The sequence below is a fragment of the Monodon monoceros genome, unplaced genomic scaffold, assembly GCF_005190385.1.
Source record: "Monodon monoceros isolate NGI ecotype Baffin Bay Population unplaced genomic scaffold, NGI_Narwhal_1 Super_Scaffold_18, whole genome shotgun sequence".
NCBI classification, from domain to species: domain Eukaryota; kingdom Metazoa; phylum Chordata; class Mammalia; order Artiodactyla; family Monodontidae; genus Monodon; species Monodon monoceros.
Genome location: NW_021703774.1, coordinates 65,049,373 through 65,064,947, shown reverse-complemented (window position 1 = coordinate 65,064,947; position 15,575 = coordinate 65,049,373). Strand labels below are relative to the sequence as shown.

General features: G+C 37.0%; 1 protein-coding gene across 2 annotated transcripts in view; it reads left to right on the top strand.

The window, feature by feature from the left end:
• The window catches only part of ATF6 (activating transcription factor 6), a 220,208-nt gene that overhangs the window by 162,123 nt on the left and 42,510 nt on the right, over nucleotides 1-15,575 (top strand). For both annotated transcript variants that reach the window (XM_029227930.1, XM_029227929.1), the window contains one exon: nucleotides 6,426-6,510. In XM_029227930.1, coding sequence (XP_029083763.1) covers nucleotides 6,426-6,510 — 85 coding nt within the window. The remainder of the gene's footprint in view (nucleotides 1-6,425; nucleotides 6,511-15,575) is intronic.

Here is a 15,575-nt window from a genome sequence, read left to right as displayed (position 1 = left end):
TCTTTTATGGCAGCAGCCATACATCTGCACCTGGCCTCATGCGGCCTGCGCAGCCACGGTCCCCTGAAGTTACTGAGATTTGACTCACAAAAATGACAGTTTTATATGGTTCAGTCATACACTTTTTTGTGTGAATAAAAGGGGAGTTCAAAATCAGTTGGGCAGTTCTGGGGGCTTCCTATAGAGTTTGATATGAGAACCATCTCTTAAACTTGAGTTTGTACTTATTAGGATTTCAAGCTAATTTTTCCTCTGGTGACCTTGTCTGCATTATCAAATTTGAATTTAGTGTCAAAATTTACCTCTTGTCAGAATGTGAACCTTGGCTCACTCTTGGGCCATCTGTTGTGCACTAATAGTTTTGATGTATTCTGCCTCTGGCTGACGTGCGCTAATGGTGCAGATGCAAACTTTACATTTCCTTTTATTGGTCTGTAGTTTTATTGCATACATTAGTGGCACAAATACTGCATTCATATAGCTATTTCTATTAACTGTTTCTACTTTGGGGATGAGTAATGTACTTTGCCTATGTTTTTACTATGATGTGAAGTCCTACATCATAGACATTTTAATAGGCTTTTAAATGATTACACTATACTTAATTTTACTACCTCTAATTTTTTTTTTTTTTGCAATTCTTATTTTCAGGATATGTCCCTATGTGTGTCTGTGTATTTAAATGATCTCAAATTTTCGGATTGCTTTTGCTTTTTAATTGCTTTAAATGAAGGGACACATTTGGTTTCTGATCAACAATTAGTATAACTACTAGAAATTAACATTAGTTCAGAATATTGTGAATCTGATAAATAACTGTGAAAGGCCTACTTTTAATTACTACTTTGACCTTCTTATTTTATTTTATTTTATTTTTTTTGTGCGGTACACCGGCCTCTCACTGTTGTGGCCTCTCCCTTTGTGGAGCACAGGCTCCGGAGGCACAGGCTCCACGGCCATGGCTTATGGGCCCAGCCGCTCCGCGGCATGTGGGATCTTCCCGGACCGGGGCACAAACCCATGTCCCCTGCATCGGCAGGCAGCGTCTCAACCACTGTGCCACCAGGGAAGCCCTGACCTTATTTTTAAGATTTGATGTGCTCTTCAATTTGTTTGGCAGTTTGAAAGATACTTGGTAAGATAAATGAGGTAGAGTGATAGAACACAAAAGTTCTCTAGGGTAGGAACATAGATCAGAGAAAATTTAATACAAAGCTATTTTTCAAATGAGGATAGATGCTCTTTTTATTTTTGGTCTGGTTTTAACAGTTTTTTGTGTTGGAAAACCAACCCCATCTATGTAATCCAGTGTATATGGATCAAATATAAAATATTAAGAGGCTATTGTTATTAATGTGGACTTGATTTGCAAAAAATTTTTTTTTAAATAATGTGTTATATCTTCCTAAATTTTATTTATTTATTTTTGGCTGTGTTGGGTCTTCGTTTCTGTGCGAGGGCTTTCTTTAGTTGTGGCAAGCGGAGTCCACTGTTCATTGCGGTGCACGGGCCTCTCACTATTGTGGCCTCTCTTGTTGTGAAGCACAGGCTCCAGACGCGCAGGCTCAGTAGTTGTGGCTCACGGGCCTAGTTGCTCCGCGGCATGTGGGATCTTCCCAGACCAGGGCTCGAACCCGTGTCCCCTGCATTAGCAGGCAGATCCTCAACCACTGCGCCACCAGGGAAGCCCTGCATAACTTTTTGACATGTTGATCTAAGTGATCTAAGTGAAAACTGCTTAGTGTCAGAAGTGCCACCTGTTGCAGATTGAGTTTCCTTCATTCCTACAGGACATCATTAGATATTGAGGACCTTCTTTTCTATCAAAAAATAAGGACTCCAGGGACTTCCCTGGTGGCGCAGTGGTTAAGAATCTGCTTGCCAATGCAGAGACACGGGTTCGAGCCCTGGTCCGGGAAGATCCTACATGATGCAGAGCAACTAAGCCCATGTGCCACAACTACTGACCCTGCGCTCTAAAGCCCGTGAGCACAACTACTGAGCCCACGTGCCACAACTACTGAAGCCCGTGGGCCTAGAGCCTGTGCTTCACAGCAAGAGAAGCCACCGCAATGAGAAGCCCACACACTGCAACGAAGAGTAGGCCCTGCTTGCCGCAACTAGAGAAAAGCCCGCACGCAGCAATGCAGACCCAACGCAGCCAAAAATAAATAAAAATTTTAAAAAAGCATAAATAAATAAATAACCCCAGCCTTGAGTCAGAGTTTCCTAATATAGGAAAAGCTGTTTTACCTAGTACAACAGAGACTAGTGGGTAATCTGTTAATTAACAAAATTGGTTAAAGCAGGGGATCATTTTTTTTTAAAGATGTATATGTATCTTATTTTGTTTCAGTTAATTATGTAAATGTGCATTCATTTGCCACGTTTTGAGGTAGGGCCAATTCCTTTTGGGTCCAGATCTACTAAAATTCCATGTTGTCTTTCTTGCAATAAACTATACTCACAGTGCTCTCTTTTCACGCTGTATCTTATCAGTTACATAGTAGTTTATTAAATTACACAATTAGTAACAAATGCAATTAGCAAAAGTAGTTTTGGCAAAATACAAAAACTAGTCATAAATGTTCAGTGTGCTAGGGGCATCAGTCAGTAAGTTTTAGAGGGGAGTGGGAAGGGTCATTTAACCTAGTGAGTTAGTTTAAGTTAAGGTCAGTTTCTATTCACAGATATGTAGAATCAACATTTGGCAAAACTTAGTAAGACCTCAGTTTTATTGTGTTTTACCATCATAACCTCCAGCTGAGCAAAATGTGGTCCTGTTCTTTTGATAAGTTAGTCTCCAATGCTTTAGCTGTCTTAAAAAGAGAAGAAACAGATAACTTCGGATGCTGTATTATGCACTAATATTTTGTCTTTTTCTAACAAAGTGCTTGGAAGAGGGGATTGGGAGACCTGTATGAAAATAGTGTATTTTCTCACACACAATATTGTGTAACATTGGAAAACTGATGCTTCATTCTCATAGTGAAATGTTTTGGTGTTTTCCCACCAGTGTTTCTCTAACTTCCTCTGGGAATAAAAATAACAAAGCTTTGATTATAATATTTGTGCACATAGTTTCCTCCCTGAAGATAACCCTTGGTATCTCAGTCCTATAAAGGCTTTTTAGGAGTCCGTTTGAAGATATCATAAAGTTAGTAACATAGTTTTGAATGACAGTGACAAAATATATCATATTTATCTCTATGGCAACATCTTTTTTTTCTACTTTTCCTTTTTATTTTTAAGTAGCTTCACCTTTGTTGCAGTTGGATTATATTAACTGACTTAATAGGAAAGAAAGAGTTTTGTTCAGATTCATCTAATTGTACCTGTATTTTTCCAGGATTGAATTTCCTATACAGGTTCTTTAATAAATAAGTAATGGGGGGGTAATATTAAGAATAACAATATCAGATAATATCAGATAACAAATGTGGGTTTTTGAATGCTGTCAAAAAAAGAGTAAAGCTGTCTCTGATTACTTTAACCCTTATTGAGATTTCTCTTGAGTAAATACCATTAGCATTATTTCACAAATTTATAATATAACAAGTAATCAGGGTTGTGTTTAGCTACGAGTGACAGAAAATCCAAAATAATAGTGGCTTGGACAAATTAGAATTTTGCTTCTCTCTCATGTGAAGTTCTGGAGATCTTACGGTAGCTCCTTGATCGTCAGGATCACTAGCTCCTTTATCTTATTGGTCCATAAATCTCAGATTGCAGTTTACATCTCATGGTCCAAGATGGCTACTCCAGTTCTAGCAGTCACACCTGCATTCTAGCTAGCAGGGAAGAGAAAAGGGAAGGAGGAAGGTTGCCTTCCACCATCACCACCTTGACAAAGTTTCGTGCACCCTTTCTCCTTAAGTCCATTGACCAGAACTTGAATATATGGCTTCATTTGGTTGCAAAGGAACATAGTCCTTTTTCTGAGTGGCTTTGTGCCCAACTAAATGCCATTAGAAATGGAAGGTCCTGTTTCTATTCTAATGTTACAGAAGGGAAAGCAGATATTGAGCACAAATGACTGTTCCTGCCACAGTTAACATTCTTTCCCTAACAAAATAAAAGCTTGAATTTATGTTCTTTAAAAGAAACTATCGTCTGTAGCACAATGCTGAGTACGTGGCAGGTCACTATGCTCGGTAAATTTTTTTTAATGAATGGTACGAGGTCAATAAATACTTGTTGACTGGCTCCTTTTCTCTGGAGATGTCACTGTTAGGATTAGTGAAATGCCATAAAAAGTGAAATGAACATAGTTGGAGAGAAAAAATGATTGATGATTCATTGTTATGGCAAGAAACGTTTAACTTGAGGAAGAGAAAGTAAATGTTAAATGAAACAACTACGCTGTCCCAGGCATGTGTGTGTACAAATTATTTTTTAATATAAAATAAGCACAATTAGAGTTTGTAGTATACCAGCTTTGATTCCCTGCCGTTCTAACCTGTAGGCCTCTTGGTAAACAAGCACTTTATAGGTTTTCCTCCCATTTTGCAAACCTTTAATAATTAGAGGTAAGGCAGGTTAACTGTAATAGTTTTTATGCATTCAAGATGTGATTCTTCTTTTTCACAAATAATAATGTGATTTTTGGTTTTCTGCTGCAAAAGTAACTGCTTTGTTTGAAATTTAATGAAGAAAGTAGGAGGCATTATGTTTGGAAAATCGTAAGATCTTAGCAGGAAACTCAGCTTTAAGTCTGAGCCTGACCTTAACCCATGACCAATGGAATCTAAGTGTGTTTATTTTTACAGTAGCCATAATTTGGGGCTTGTAAGTTTGTTGGTTTGTTTTCTCATTCAGTTTTGGGGATCCTGAAGCAGTATTTTAATTATAGGAGTTTAGCTATTTATAATTTTCATGGCATGAAGATCAGCATGTTTTGTTTTGTCTTGGCTATCATGTTATCTTACTCTCAGAAACGCGTGGTCTTTGTGTCTAACAATGCACTTAAAAAGAAACCTCTCATGCTGCAAGGCTGGAATTCTAAAAGAACAATTTCACTCATCTTTTCCCCTCTTTTTAAAACAACATGTATGTTCTCTTGGAGATGTTGCCTTGAATTAGACAAAGCACAAGCAGTTACTGCAAATGTTTTCTGTACAGCTCTGTTCATGTACATTAATTTCAATTTGTTTTTCACAGATTTTTTTCTTAGCTTTGTCGATACTTATATTTCATAATCACATTGACTTTGAATTAAGTTGCATTGAATTTTTATCACTCTCAGCTATTGTCAAATCCTACTTTTTGATGAGTCCTTCCATATAGCAAGTTTGTTGAATGAATGATAAGCAAACAGGAAAAGAAAGCAAGAGGGGTTAGACTGTGTGTCAGCTTTATCTCAGTTTAATCATGCTCCCTTAAATGGAAACATTTATATATATATACTTTTTTCTTTTTTTCCTTTTTGCTGTGACAATTCCCATGTTTTTGCTAGGAAAAAGAGGAGTTATTGAAAACAGTAGTTAATATCAAAGTCATTAAGTCATTTATAATCAGCGTTGGAATACCTACAGATGTGTTTATCTTTTCCAAAACACTCATACTACCCTGTTTTTGATGCCAAACTCTTCTTGACTCATTCTTATTGCAGTATTTGTGTGGTTGGAAACAAGAAACCTCAGATGCCCTGGGTCATTTATAGATGATCAGAGGTTGGCAATATTACATTTAGAATTATAGTTATGCTAGACATGCACTTGTAATTTTTTTAACCCTTCCACTACGCTGTATAATTTTTAAGGGCAAGAACTACGTATCTTCTTCAGTATATACCTGTTGCTTACCAAAAGAAAAGTCTAACACTGGCTGCTTCAAAGGAAGAAGAGGAGGCTAAGCAGGCAAGGCTCTCGGCCTTGGCCTTGCTTCAGTGAGAATCTCTTTTATGTATCAGTAATTTGGGATCAGAATTCTTTTTTGGGGGTGAGGGGAACGTTCCTCTTCTTTAAAAAAGAAGTTTGAAAATGACTCTATTAGATAACTTCTGTGTCTTGTGACATTATCTAGTGTAACCTCCTCATTTTACAGGACTGGAAACCATACAGATCATACAGCTACTCAGCGGCAGAGCTAGAATTAAAATCCCTCTGTTCTGACTGCTTGACCAATACTCTTTATAGTATACTGCAGCATATATGTTATCAGAACCTAGGAATATTCTAAGAATACTATTGATACGTAGTACCTGGTAATGATAGTCATTCAGTAATTCATAATGTTTATTGCGTTATGAATGAATGAATCGTAAAATGGTTTGTAGTTAATTACCCCCAAAGCCAGGTTCAAATAAAAACTGTCATTTTTTTATGATTGCGATGAAATGTTGGCATCCTAAGAACTCTGAATTTGACTTGTTATAGGACTAAGCCAATTATTATGAGTAACAACTTGTTCTTTGTTAATCTTAGGATCACCTGCTGCTACCAGCTACCACCCATAACAAGACTACAAGACCAAAGATGTCAATTGTATTACCAGCAATAAACATAAATGGTAAGTTGGAATTTTGGTTTATGAACGACATGCAATTGCTTTGTTTAACCTAGATTCTCTGGATTAACTAAAAGACATAAAATGTTCAGTTGGTTAGTTATATGTCCATGCATTAATTCTGAAACATTTTCCCACTGTTTTCACAAAATATTATTTTTAAATTCTTGTGCTCTTTTAAAAAGTAAAGGATTTAATTTAAAGTTGCTTTTTAAATTACTATATTTTTAAAAGAAAAAAATCATTCTCTTTTATTTACAAAATTGGAAAAGTTAACATCTTTACTGATCTATACACTTGTTGTCTGGGGCCTTTCTGGTAATACATGATGTATAAGAAGTCCCTGCTGTGTTCTGAGAGTGAATTTGTAAGTTAGGTTGTTGGAACTCAAAGCAGTTTCCTATATCACATAAATGGTGATATGATTCCCAGACCAAACCTAAGAAGCCTATTTATATTTAATCCATAATGCTGATGAATTTGATATTGATAGTATTACTATTGCATTTTGTTCCCCCACTAGTTCTGGGTATTGGATAAAATACAAATAATACCGTTAATACTTTGAGAGTATCCAGAGATGTTAAGGCATAGCATACTTGCTTAGAGTCTAGGAGGAAAAATAAGACGAGCACAGAAATCACTGTATCCCAAAGAGAACGTCCCATAAGGAATAAAGAAAGTACTAAAGAAATTTAGTAAAGAAGAGATTACTTCCAGCTGGGTTCTTCATGGAAAAGATAAATCTCACTCCCAATACCAGCTGTGTGTCGTAAATGAACACAGTGTGTATTGTTGGCTGATTACTTCCTCTGACACGTCATATTAGGCTCTAATGAAACTAGGAGAATTGGCTATCCCTCTCAAGTCCATTTATCTCGTGTAATAGAACTACTGGTAAATTTTCTGTCTAGTAATGGGAACCTTATAGTTTGATGAGTAAGACGAAAATGAAAAGCCCTTTAACCTGCAGTTGAACCAATCCACATTCTGATTGATGATCATGATTAAGCCACCAAATACAGTTATAAAACAAAACCCTGGGATTCTAGATAAACTCCAATAAAATTTAGTCTTAGAGAAAAAGTATTAGATATTCATTGTACATATTAAGACCATAGAGGACTATAGAATTTCAGTTAGCTGTGTATAGACAGCTTATTAGAAATGCTTAGGAGGCAACGTTATAGACACAAAATAAAACTTCTTTTTTTGTTAAAGCATAAAAGAATTATGACATTTTCTTAGTCTTACAAAGACAACAAATTTGTTAAAGAAACAAACTATAACATTGAGACGAACTTATCTTCCTTCAATAAAGGCATACCTCTGAAGCTTTCATGGAGCAATCATATTACAACTTCAAGTGGAACAGTATATTTCAAAGTGTACTATATTATACTCCAAAGAATATACTTAGGGAATATTATTAATCTTATTCCATAGGTACCTAGGTTTCTCTGCTTGAACCGTAATAGATTTAACTTCTGGTCAGCTTATGCTCAGAAAGGCTATTGTCTAAGCTTCAACAAGGCAGAATTCACTTAACTTTGTTGTTCTGATCTCAGATTCTTATAAAATAAAACCAGGCATTCTCTTGCATAACACTGAACTATCCGTTTGTATTAAGCCAAGAACAATAAGATGCTGTTTGATTCTGATTTTCTTGGCCAGGGGACTCATTTTTGAAAATGAGCCTTTTCATGGATTTGAAAAATACAATAATTAAAGGATCATTTCCTTGTTAATCTCGTTTGGGTTTCTTTGTAAATAAGTTTTGTTTTCCTTTTTAGGATATAGTATACTATTAGAAAATTTAAGATTCAAATTCAGGAAGTACTGATTGAGTATATACCATGTGTTCAGTCCTGTGCTGCGTCCTCAGCCTCTTTTCTGAACCATCTCTTCACCTTCTTGCTCTAACAGGGGCTACTTCTCAAAGTAGAGCTTGATTTTTCCTCCCCACCTCACATACCTCTGAGCCTGCAGATGGGGTGGGTCGTATCTTTGCTCCCCACTACAACTTCCAAATGACCTCTCCTTTTTTCTTCGGTCTCCCTAACATCTTTCAAGTTTATAACACTCCTCCTACCCTTCTTTGTTGCTGTCTTCTATCCCACCTTCACTGATGACTCTCCACCACTGCTTTTGTCAGCTCTTTGTAAAACTTCAGCATCCACACAGAGGACTCATCCAGCACTCTGGCCTCTTTAGATCCAGTCATCTTTTATTTCTGCACTACCTCAGCCTCCCATCCACACGATCATACTCTAGACCGTATCATCATCCGTAATGGCACTCCATTTGTAATCTCCTCTTCAGGCATCTCCCTCTGACTCTTACTTACTCTCCTACTGTAATACCCACACTCCAGCTGGGTATCTCTGACCTCACAGATCTCCAGCCCTCTGACCCTACCACTTTTTCTGTGTCCATTACATCCATCATGGCCATACACCCCTCCTTACCCAGCCTACATTCCATGTCCCATACTATCACCACTCTCTTGCAAACTACCCTCCTGGCTCCTCTTTTCTTAGGTCCCACTTGCCTGTAAAAATCCCACCCTAGTTAAACCCAGCTATCCTCTTTATGCCTGCTCTCAAGCAGCTGACAATTGCTACAAAATATCATCCAGTCAGGACAAGTAGATTCACTTCAAATTTATGACCGTGAATTCCAAAGGGGCATTCAATACTGCATGTCAGGAATAAAGACGCAGACGTAGAGAATGGACTTGAGGACACGGGGAGGGGGAAGGGTAAGCTGGGACGAAGTGAGAGAAGTAGCACGGACATATATACACTATCAAATGTAAAGTAGATAGCTAGTGGGACGCAGCTGCATAGCACAGGGAGATCAGCTCGGTGCTGTGTGACCACCTAGAGGGGTGGCGTAGGGAGGATGGGAGGGAGATGCAAGAGGGAGGAGATATGGGAACATATGTATAACTGATTCACTTTGTTATAAAGCAGAAACTAACACACCATTGTAAAGCAATTATACTCGATAAAGATGCTAAAAAAAACAACCTCTTGTCATTGCTAGTAAATTCACTTGCCTTCCATCTGAAACAAGAATTTCTCACCTTCTCTTCTCAAATATCCAACATCCCCTCTCCTCACCCCCTCAGCTGATGAACTCACCCAAATGCTACACTGAGAAAATAGATGTAATTGTATAAGAGCTGCTTTATCTTTCTGCTACCAGCTGCATCTACACCCACAAACTCTGCCTTCCTTCTTATTGCACTGGGAGAAAAGTATCTTCCATGGAGTTCTAAATCCCAACTTTGCTACTTATTGGATAAGTATAGTTGGGCAAGTTAATTAACTTTTCTGTACTTGGCTTCCTGTAAAAGGAGATATTACTAATACCCTCCTCTTAGATTTGTGTGCGAATTAAATGAGCAAAAATGCTTTAAATAGTGCCTAGCTGTTAGGTTAGTCACTGTTACCACCTTTGCCATTGTCATCATCATCACCCTTATCTAAGGTGACTCCTTCCTTTTGGATTGTGCATTCCAGTCCTTCTCACAGTTTCAAAGACTTTGCTCCCGCATTTTTAGTCTTTCTATCCTGAATGATCAGTTTCTTCGCTACTGGATCATCCCCATCAACGTACAAAATGTCTTAGTATTCCTTTTGGTGTAGGGAGACTCTCTTAACTCCACGTTCTGTTTCTCTGCTACCCTTCATAGCAAAGCTCTTGAAAGAGTTACCTGCACTCGTTGCCTCCATTTGCTTATCTCCCATTCTCTCCTCTGCCCACTCTTACCTAGCTTTTGCCCCTACTGAAATGCTCTTGCAAAAGGGCCACCAATGACCAATATCTTGCCAAAGCCAAAGGTCATGTCTTCATTCTCATCTTACCTGACCTCTTAACAGTATTTGACATGGTTGACTATTCCCTCTTGTTTTCAGTCCTCCAATTTTTATTTTTAAAAACTTCAAATCTACAGAAAAGTTGAAAGATGAGTACAGTGAGTATATGGAGAACCTTTACCGAGATTTCACCAATTGTTGACATTTTTCCGCATTTGCTTCATTTTTATCTATTTATCTGTTTACAATCACATGTGTTTTTTTCTGAACCATTTGAGAGCTAGTTGCAGACATTTTAACACTTCACCCGTAAATACTTGAATATGCATCTCCTAAAAAAAGGATGTTCTCCTATGTAAGCACAATAAAATGACCACACCAAAGTTTAACACTGATACAATAGAGTTTAATATAGTATCCATATTCAAATTTCCACATTTGTCCCCAAATATTCTCTATAGCTTTTGGGGGGAGGGATTCAGAATCCAGTCCAAGGTCATACATGGCATCTACTTGTCACACCTCTTTAGTCTCCTTTCATCTAGAACAGCTCTTCTGCCCTTTTTAGAATTGTTTTGCATGACATATACATTTTTTTAGAAATCAGATTTATTGAGGTATAATGTACACACAATAAAAATCACCAATTTTATGTGTACAGTTTAATGAGTTTTGACAAATGGAAACAGTTGTGAAACCACCACTTCAATCATGATATCAACATTTTCACTACTTCAGAAAGTTCCTTTGTGCCCCTTCACAGTGTCACCTCAAGTTCATTTTTGGTATTCCCTCTTTTGAAACACTTTCTTTTGTAGGCTTTTATGATACCACAGCTTGTCTAGTTTTCCTCCTGTATCTCCTTCTCGGTCAGCTTAGCCAGCTCCTCCTCCTCTGTGAGGACAGGAATGTTGTTTCTTATGTCTGCACTTATGACCATAACCTCAGCACCTAGAGCAGTGTCTGGCACAGGAAACACTGCAGGATGTTCACCTCTGTTCCTTTATGTAATGCTCAGCTGCCAGCTAGGTATTATCTTCATTTTATAGATGAAGATGTTAAAGCTTATGGAAGTAAGTCATACCATTTATTCAACCACTACATAATGGAGAGCCAGGATCTAAATACATTGTATAAAATATATTTTGATCAATCATTATATTGTTAATGAAATCAATATTAAAGACGAATGTGCAAATATTAAAAATATTTGGACTCCAGAATTTCAGATAGACTTTTATACCACTTTGTCCCTGTGGTATAAAGGTTAAGCGCATTTATTGAGAGCAGTATAATTCAATGTAATATGATGTTTTGGATTTGATAGGCACATGTTTGTTGAATGACAGAATAAGCAAGGTAAATGTTATTTGGTCATTACTTTGTGGTCACTTGAAAGACTTTACTATTTTAACTCTTTGATTAAAAACAGTTGGCAAGCACAGTTTAGTCTAATCTTTTCAAATATAAAATAATTAAAATATGTACTAGGTTACCTTCCTGCCACATTATTTTAAAAATTTGGAATTCACAGTAAAGAGTGAATTGAAATTATTAACCTCCTTTTAACAATTGTTCTACAAAGGAAAACACATGTGAAAAACTGAACTGTAGAACTGTCCAAGATTCAGAGATAGATTCCTTTGACTTATTAGGCGATGAATTTGACAAGCTGTAATATAATTATATCATTTATAATCTGAAGAGTATAAGTTACATGGGCTCAGAAACGTTTGAGCATCTGTTTATTTGAGCAAAGTCATCGTGAGGACATCCCTAGTATCAAAGTTTTTCATCCTGAGTAATATGAGGACTTGAGGAAGTTGAATAAAATATATTTTCTGCCATTTCTGAATTCAAAAGTTACGTGTAACTTGGAAAGAAAAAATGAGTTGTGGGTTTGATCCCTCTCTCTGACTTAAGTGGAGCCTGCAGAATTTTGGAGAGGGTGTAGAGGACATAAAGTCAGATTTTATTGAGCAACTAGATTTTGTAGTATCCTGGATAGGGATATTTGGGAAGAGGAATCTGATTTTCCAATTTTAGCAAAGTAAATTAGATTGCCAGGTCAATGGCTGGCCTTAAACTATAATGTATAATGATACTACTTTGTGGTTTTGAGCTGTGGAAAGAAGTCTATATAAAGAAATAGCTAAAGAGAGTAGGATATGGGTGTGAAATTAATGCCATTTAGAAAATACTAGTCACACCATTCTGTGTTCTCCATGCCATATTTAATTTTTGTAGTTTATTACTCTTCATTTTGAATTATCTTTATTATTTAATTTCCTTTGTCTCATAAGAGAGTTGAAAACAGGTTACTGAAGCTGTAAGAAAGAAAGTCTTTCTTTGAGGAAGTCTTCGCACTGAAGATTATTGAAGTAAAATGAAATTCTAGGTATACTTTAAAAAAGCTTTTAAAAAAATGATTGCAGATGGATGGCAGAGCAGTTGGTGATGAATTAAAAGCCATTGCTATTTTTTTGAAAAGGATTCTGGAAGGTCTCCTTGTATACCGTAAGTCAACATTTCCTGCTTTTAAATTATTTCCACTCATAGTAAATCTGCTCATTTCCTTTCTTTCACTCTTTTTTTCTTTTTTGATTCTCTTTATAAAAATTAATTAATTAATTAATTTACGGTTACATTGGGTCTTTGTTGCTGCGCGCGGGCTTTCTCTAGTTGCGGCGAGCGGGGGCTACTCTTCATTGAGGTGCGTGGGCTCCTCATTGTGGTGGCTTTTCTTGTTGCGGGGCACAGGCTCTAGGCACGCAGGCTTCAGTAGTTGTGGCACGTGGGCTCTAGAGCACAGGCTCAGTAGTGGCGCACGGGCTTAGTTCCTCCGCGGCATGTGGAATCTTCCCGGACCAGGGCTCGAACCCGTGTCCCCTGCATTGGCAGGTGGATTCTTAACCACTGTGCCACCAGGGGTATCCCCACCTTTCTTTCACTCTTGATAAGTAATTCAACAAAATAGAACATAGAAGAAAGAAGAATTTTTTTAATGGTAGCTACTTGGTAGACATCTTTTATCAGGGAATGAACACAGCTATTAACAGATACGTTTCACAGTTTGACCAGTGCTTTTGTTGATTTGGTTTTACTGTTCTCCTTCCCTCTGTATGCCATGTAGCTAAGTTAATGTTGTAGGTGAGTAATAAAAATAAAACTGCAACTCTACTTCTACCCTATCATTATTAAGGGTCCGAGTAGGTGAAGTTATGACTACAAGGCTAAACTGTAATTATATTTAATCTCAAAATAATTTCCATGTAAAGAAAATCTAGGAGACGTCACTAACAATGAAACATCTTTTTAGTTGGAGAGGGTATAACAGAAGGGCAGGAAGCAGACCAACCAAATAAATGGATTGGTTTTAATAATGAGACTGTTGATACAACTGCTTTTGATAATCACTTTCATAGAAGTGCTATCCCAAAGAAAGTATATTTGGAAACTGTCCTATTTTAGACTTGTTCTGCTCAAGCAGGCTGGTTGCCCAAGAGAGTTGTGCCTGAAAGTTGTGCCTTTTCTTCTTATATATTCATTTCTCCTTAAAGGCCTACAGGCTATTTATTTTTTTAGATATATTTACAATTTTGCATTTTCACTGCAGTTCATTCCATTTCAGTGTCATGTAATTGTATCTAATTGAGTAAATGGAGTCGTCTCTTGAAACCATGTTTCAATTTTTTTAAAATGCATTATCAAATTGTTCTCTCACTTTTGACTCACTATTAAAACCACTAGTAAAATTCCCATACTGAGAATTTCTACTAAGGAAGGGAGAAAAATCTCACTACTCACCTGAAAAAAAAAAGAAGTTTTTTCTCTCAAAATATATACAGAGATCTGTTAATTATGTATTATACAGTAATAACTGACAAGTAAAATGATGAGCATTAAATAACATTTACTATACTGTGATAAGCAATACCTTTGTGAAGACCTAACTTTACCTTTTGAGCCACAGATTGAGTTGGCAGTTTTCTAGTGAGAAGACAGTCACCTAAGGTAGACAGAGTATGACTCCAGTTGTCTTTAGAATTTGGGTAAAATTTGGCTCAATTCCTTAGGTCCCTTTTTAGCTCATAGCATCCACTGATGCTAAGTTACCGAGTGGATCTAGACCAACAGTGATGACTTAGATCAGTTCTAAACCATAAACAATATGCTGATTGATCTTTTAAAAGAGAGATCAATTAGGTACTGGGTGGTTATAAATCTCAATGCCTATGGTATAGGGTCAACAATTAGAAGAATATGATAGATGGTAAAATCTTGGTGACTAACATTATTTGGTACCTTTTTTCTAGCAGGTTTTATGTCTATAAATTTCTAGCAGACTTTATGTCTCATTGGATATAAACTGTGTCACATTCTTATGCCTAGCTTCAAGGGAGGCTCAGAAATGTAATGTTTTAACTAGGCACGTTGTGATCTGAAAAATATGTGGACTTCTCTTAGTACGGAAATAGTGGATATTGTGGACAAACTAGCCTCTGCTGCTTGCTGCAGCACTCCATCATGTGCTGTGTTGGGATTGAGCAAGGTGTCTAGGATGATACAGTAAAGAGAGGATTCATGTTGAGGAGAGATGAGGAATAAGTGTTTATTACATGGGATACAGTTATATGATTTAGGTCATGAATGAGTTAAGGAAGTGACTTTAAGCTCTCGAATTTTAAGAAAACACTATAAAAGCTCTATTAAGAGACTGTTGATCTGGCTGAGGTCTGTAAATAGAAAAAAAAAAAAAGAGGGAAGCTGAGCTAGGAAGAAGGGGAGGGTAAATTGAAGCTTCAGAGAAGATGAGCTAGGAGCCATTGCAGCAATCTTGGGGTGAGGTCATTAAAGGCCTGGAATGGAAAGAAAAGAAAATGTCCAAAGAAATGTAAAGGAAAAATCTACAGTGCTTGGCAACTGAAGGAGAGAGAAGTAAAAGCTGATTCCATGATCTTGAAATAGCTGTCCTATTGCTGTTTCTTGCCACCCTCATTTCCTCCGGTTGGCTTTATTTCCCTTTTACTTCTTGAAGTCATCAGGGTATCTGTTTTTAACTCCTTCCAAACCATTAGGTTATTCCTACTTAGTATAGCCTCTTCTGAACCCTCTTCTACAAAGTAAATCTGAAAATAGATTTTTTAAATAGAAGAAAACCATGATTAATGGTATATCTGCCTTTATGTACTTGGAATACTTATCACTTTGTGAAAAATGATTATTATTTTGATGATTTATTGG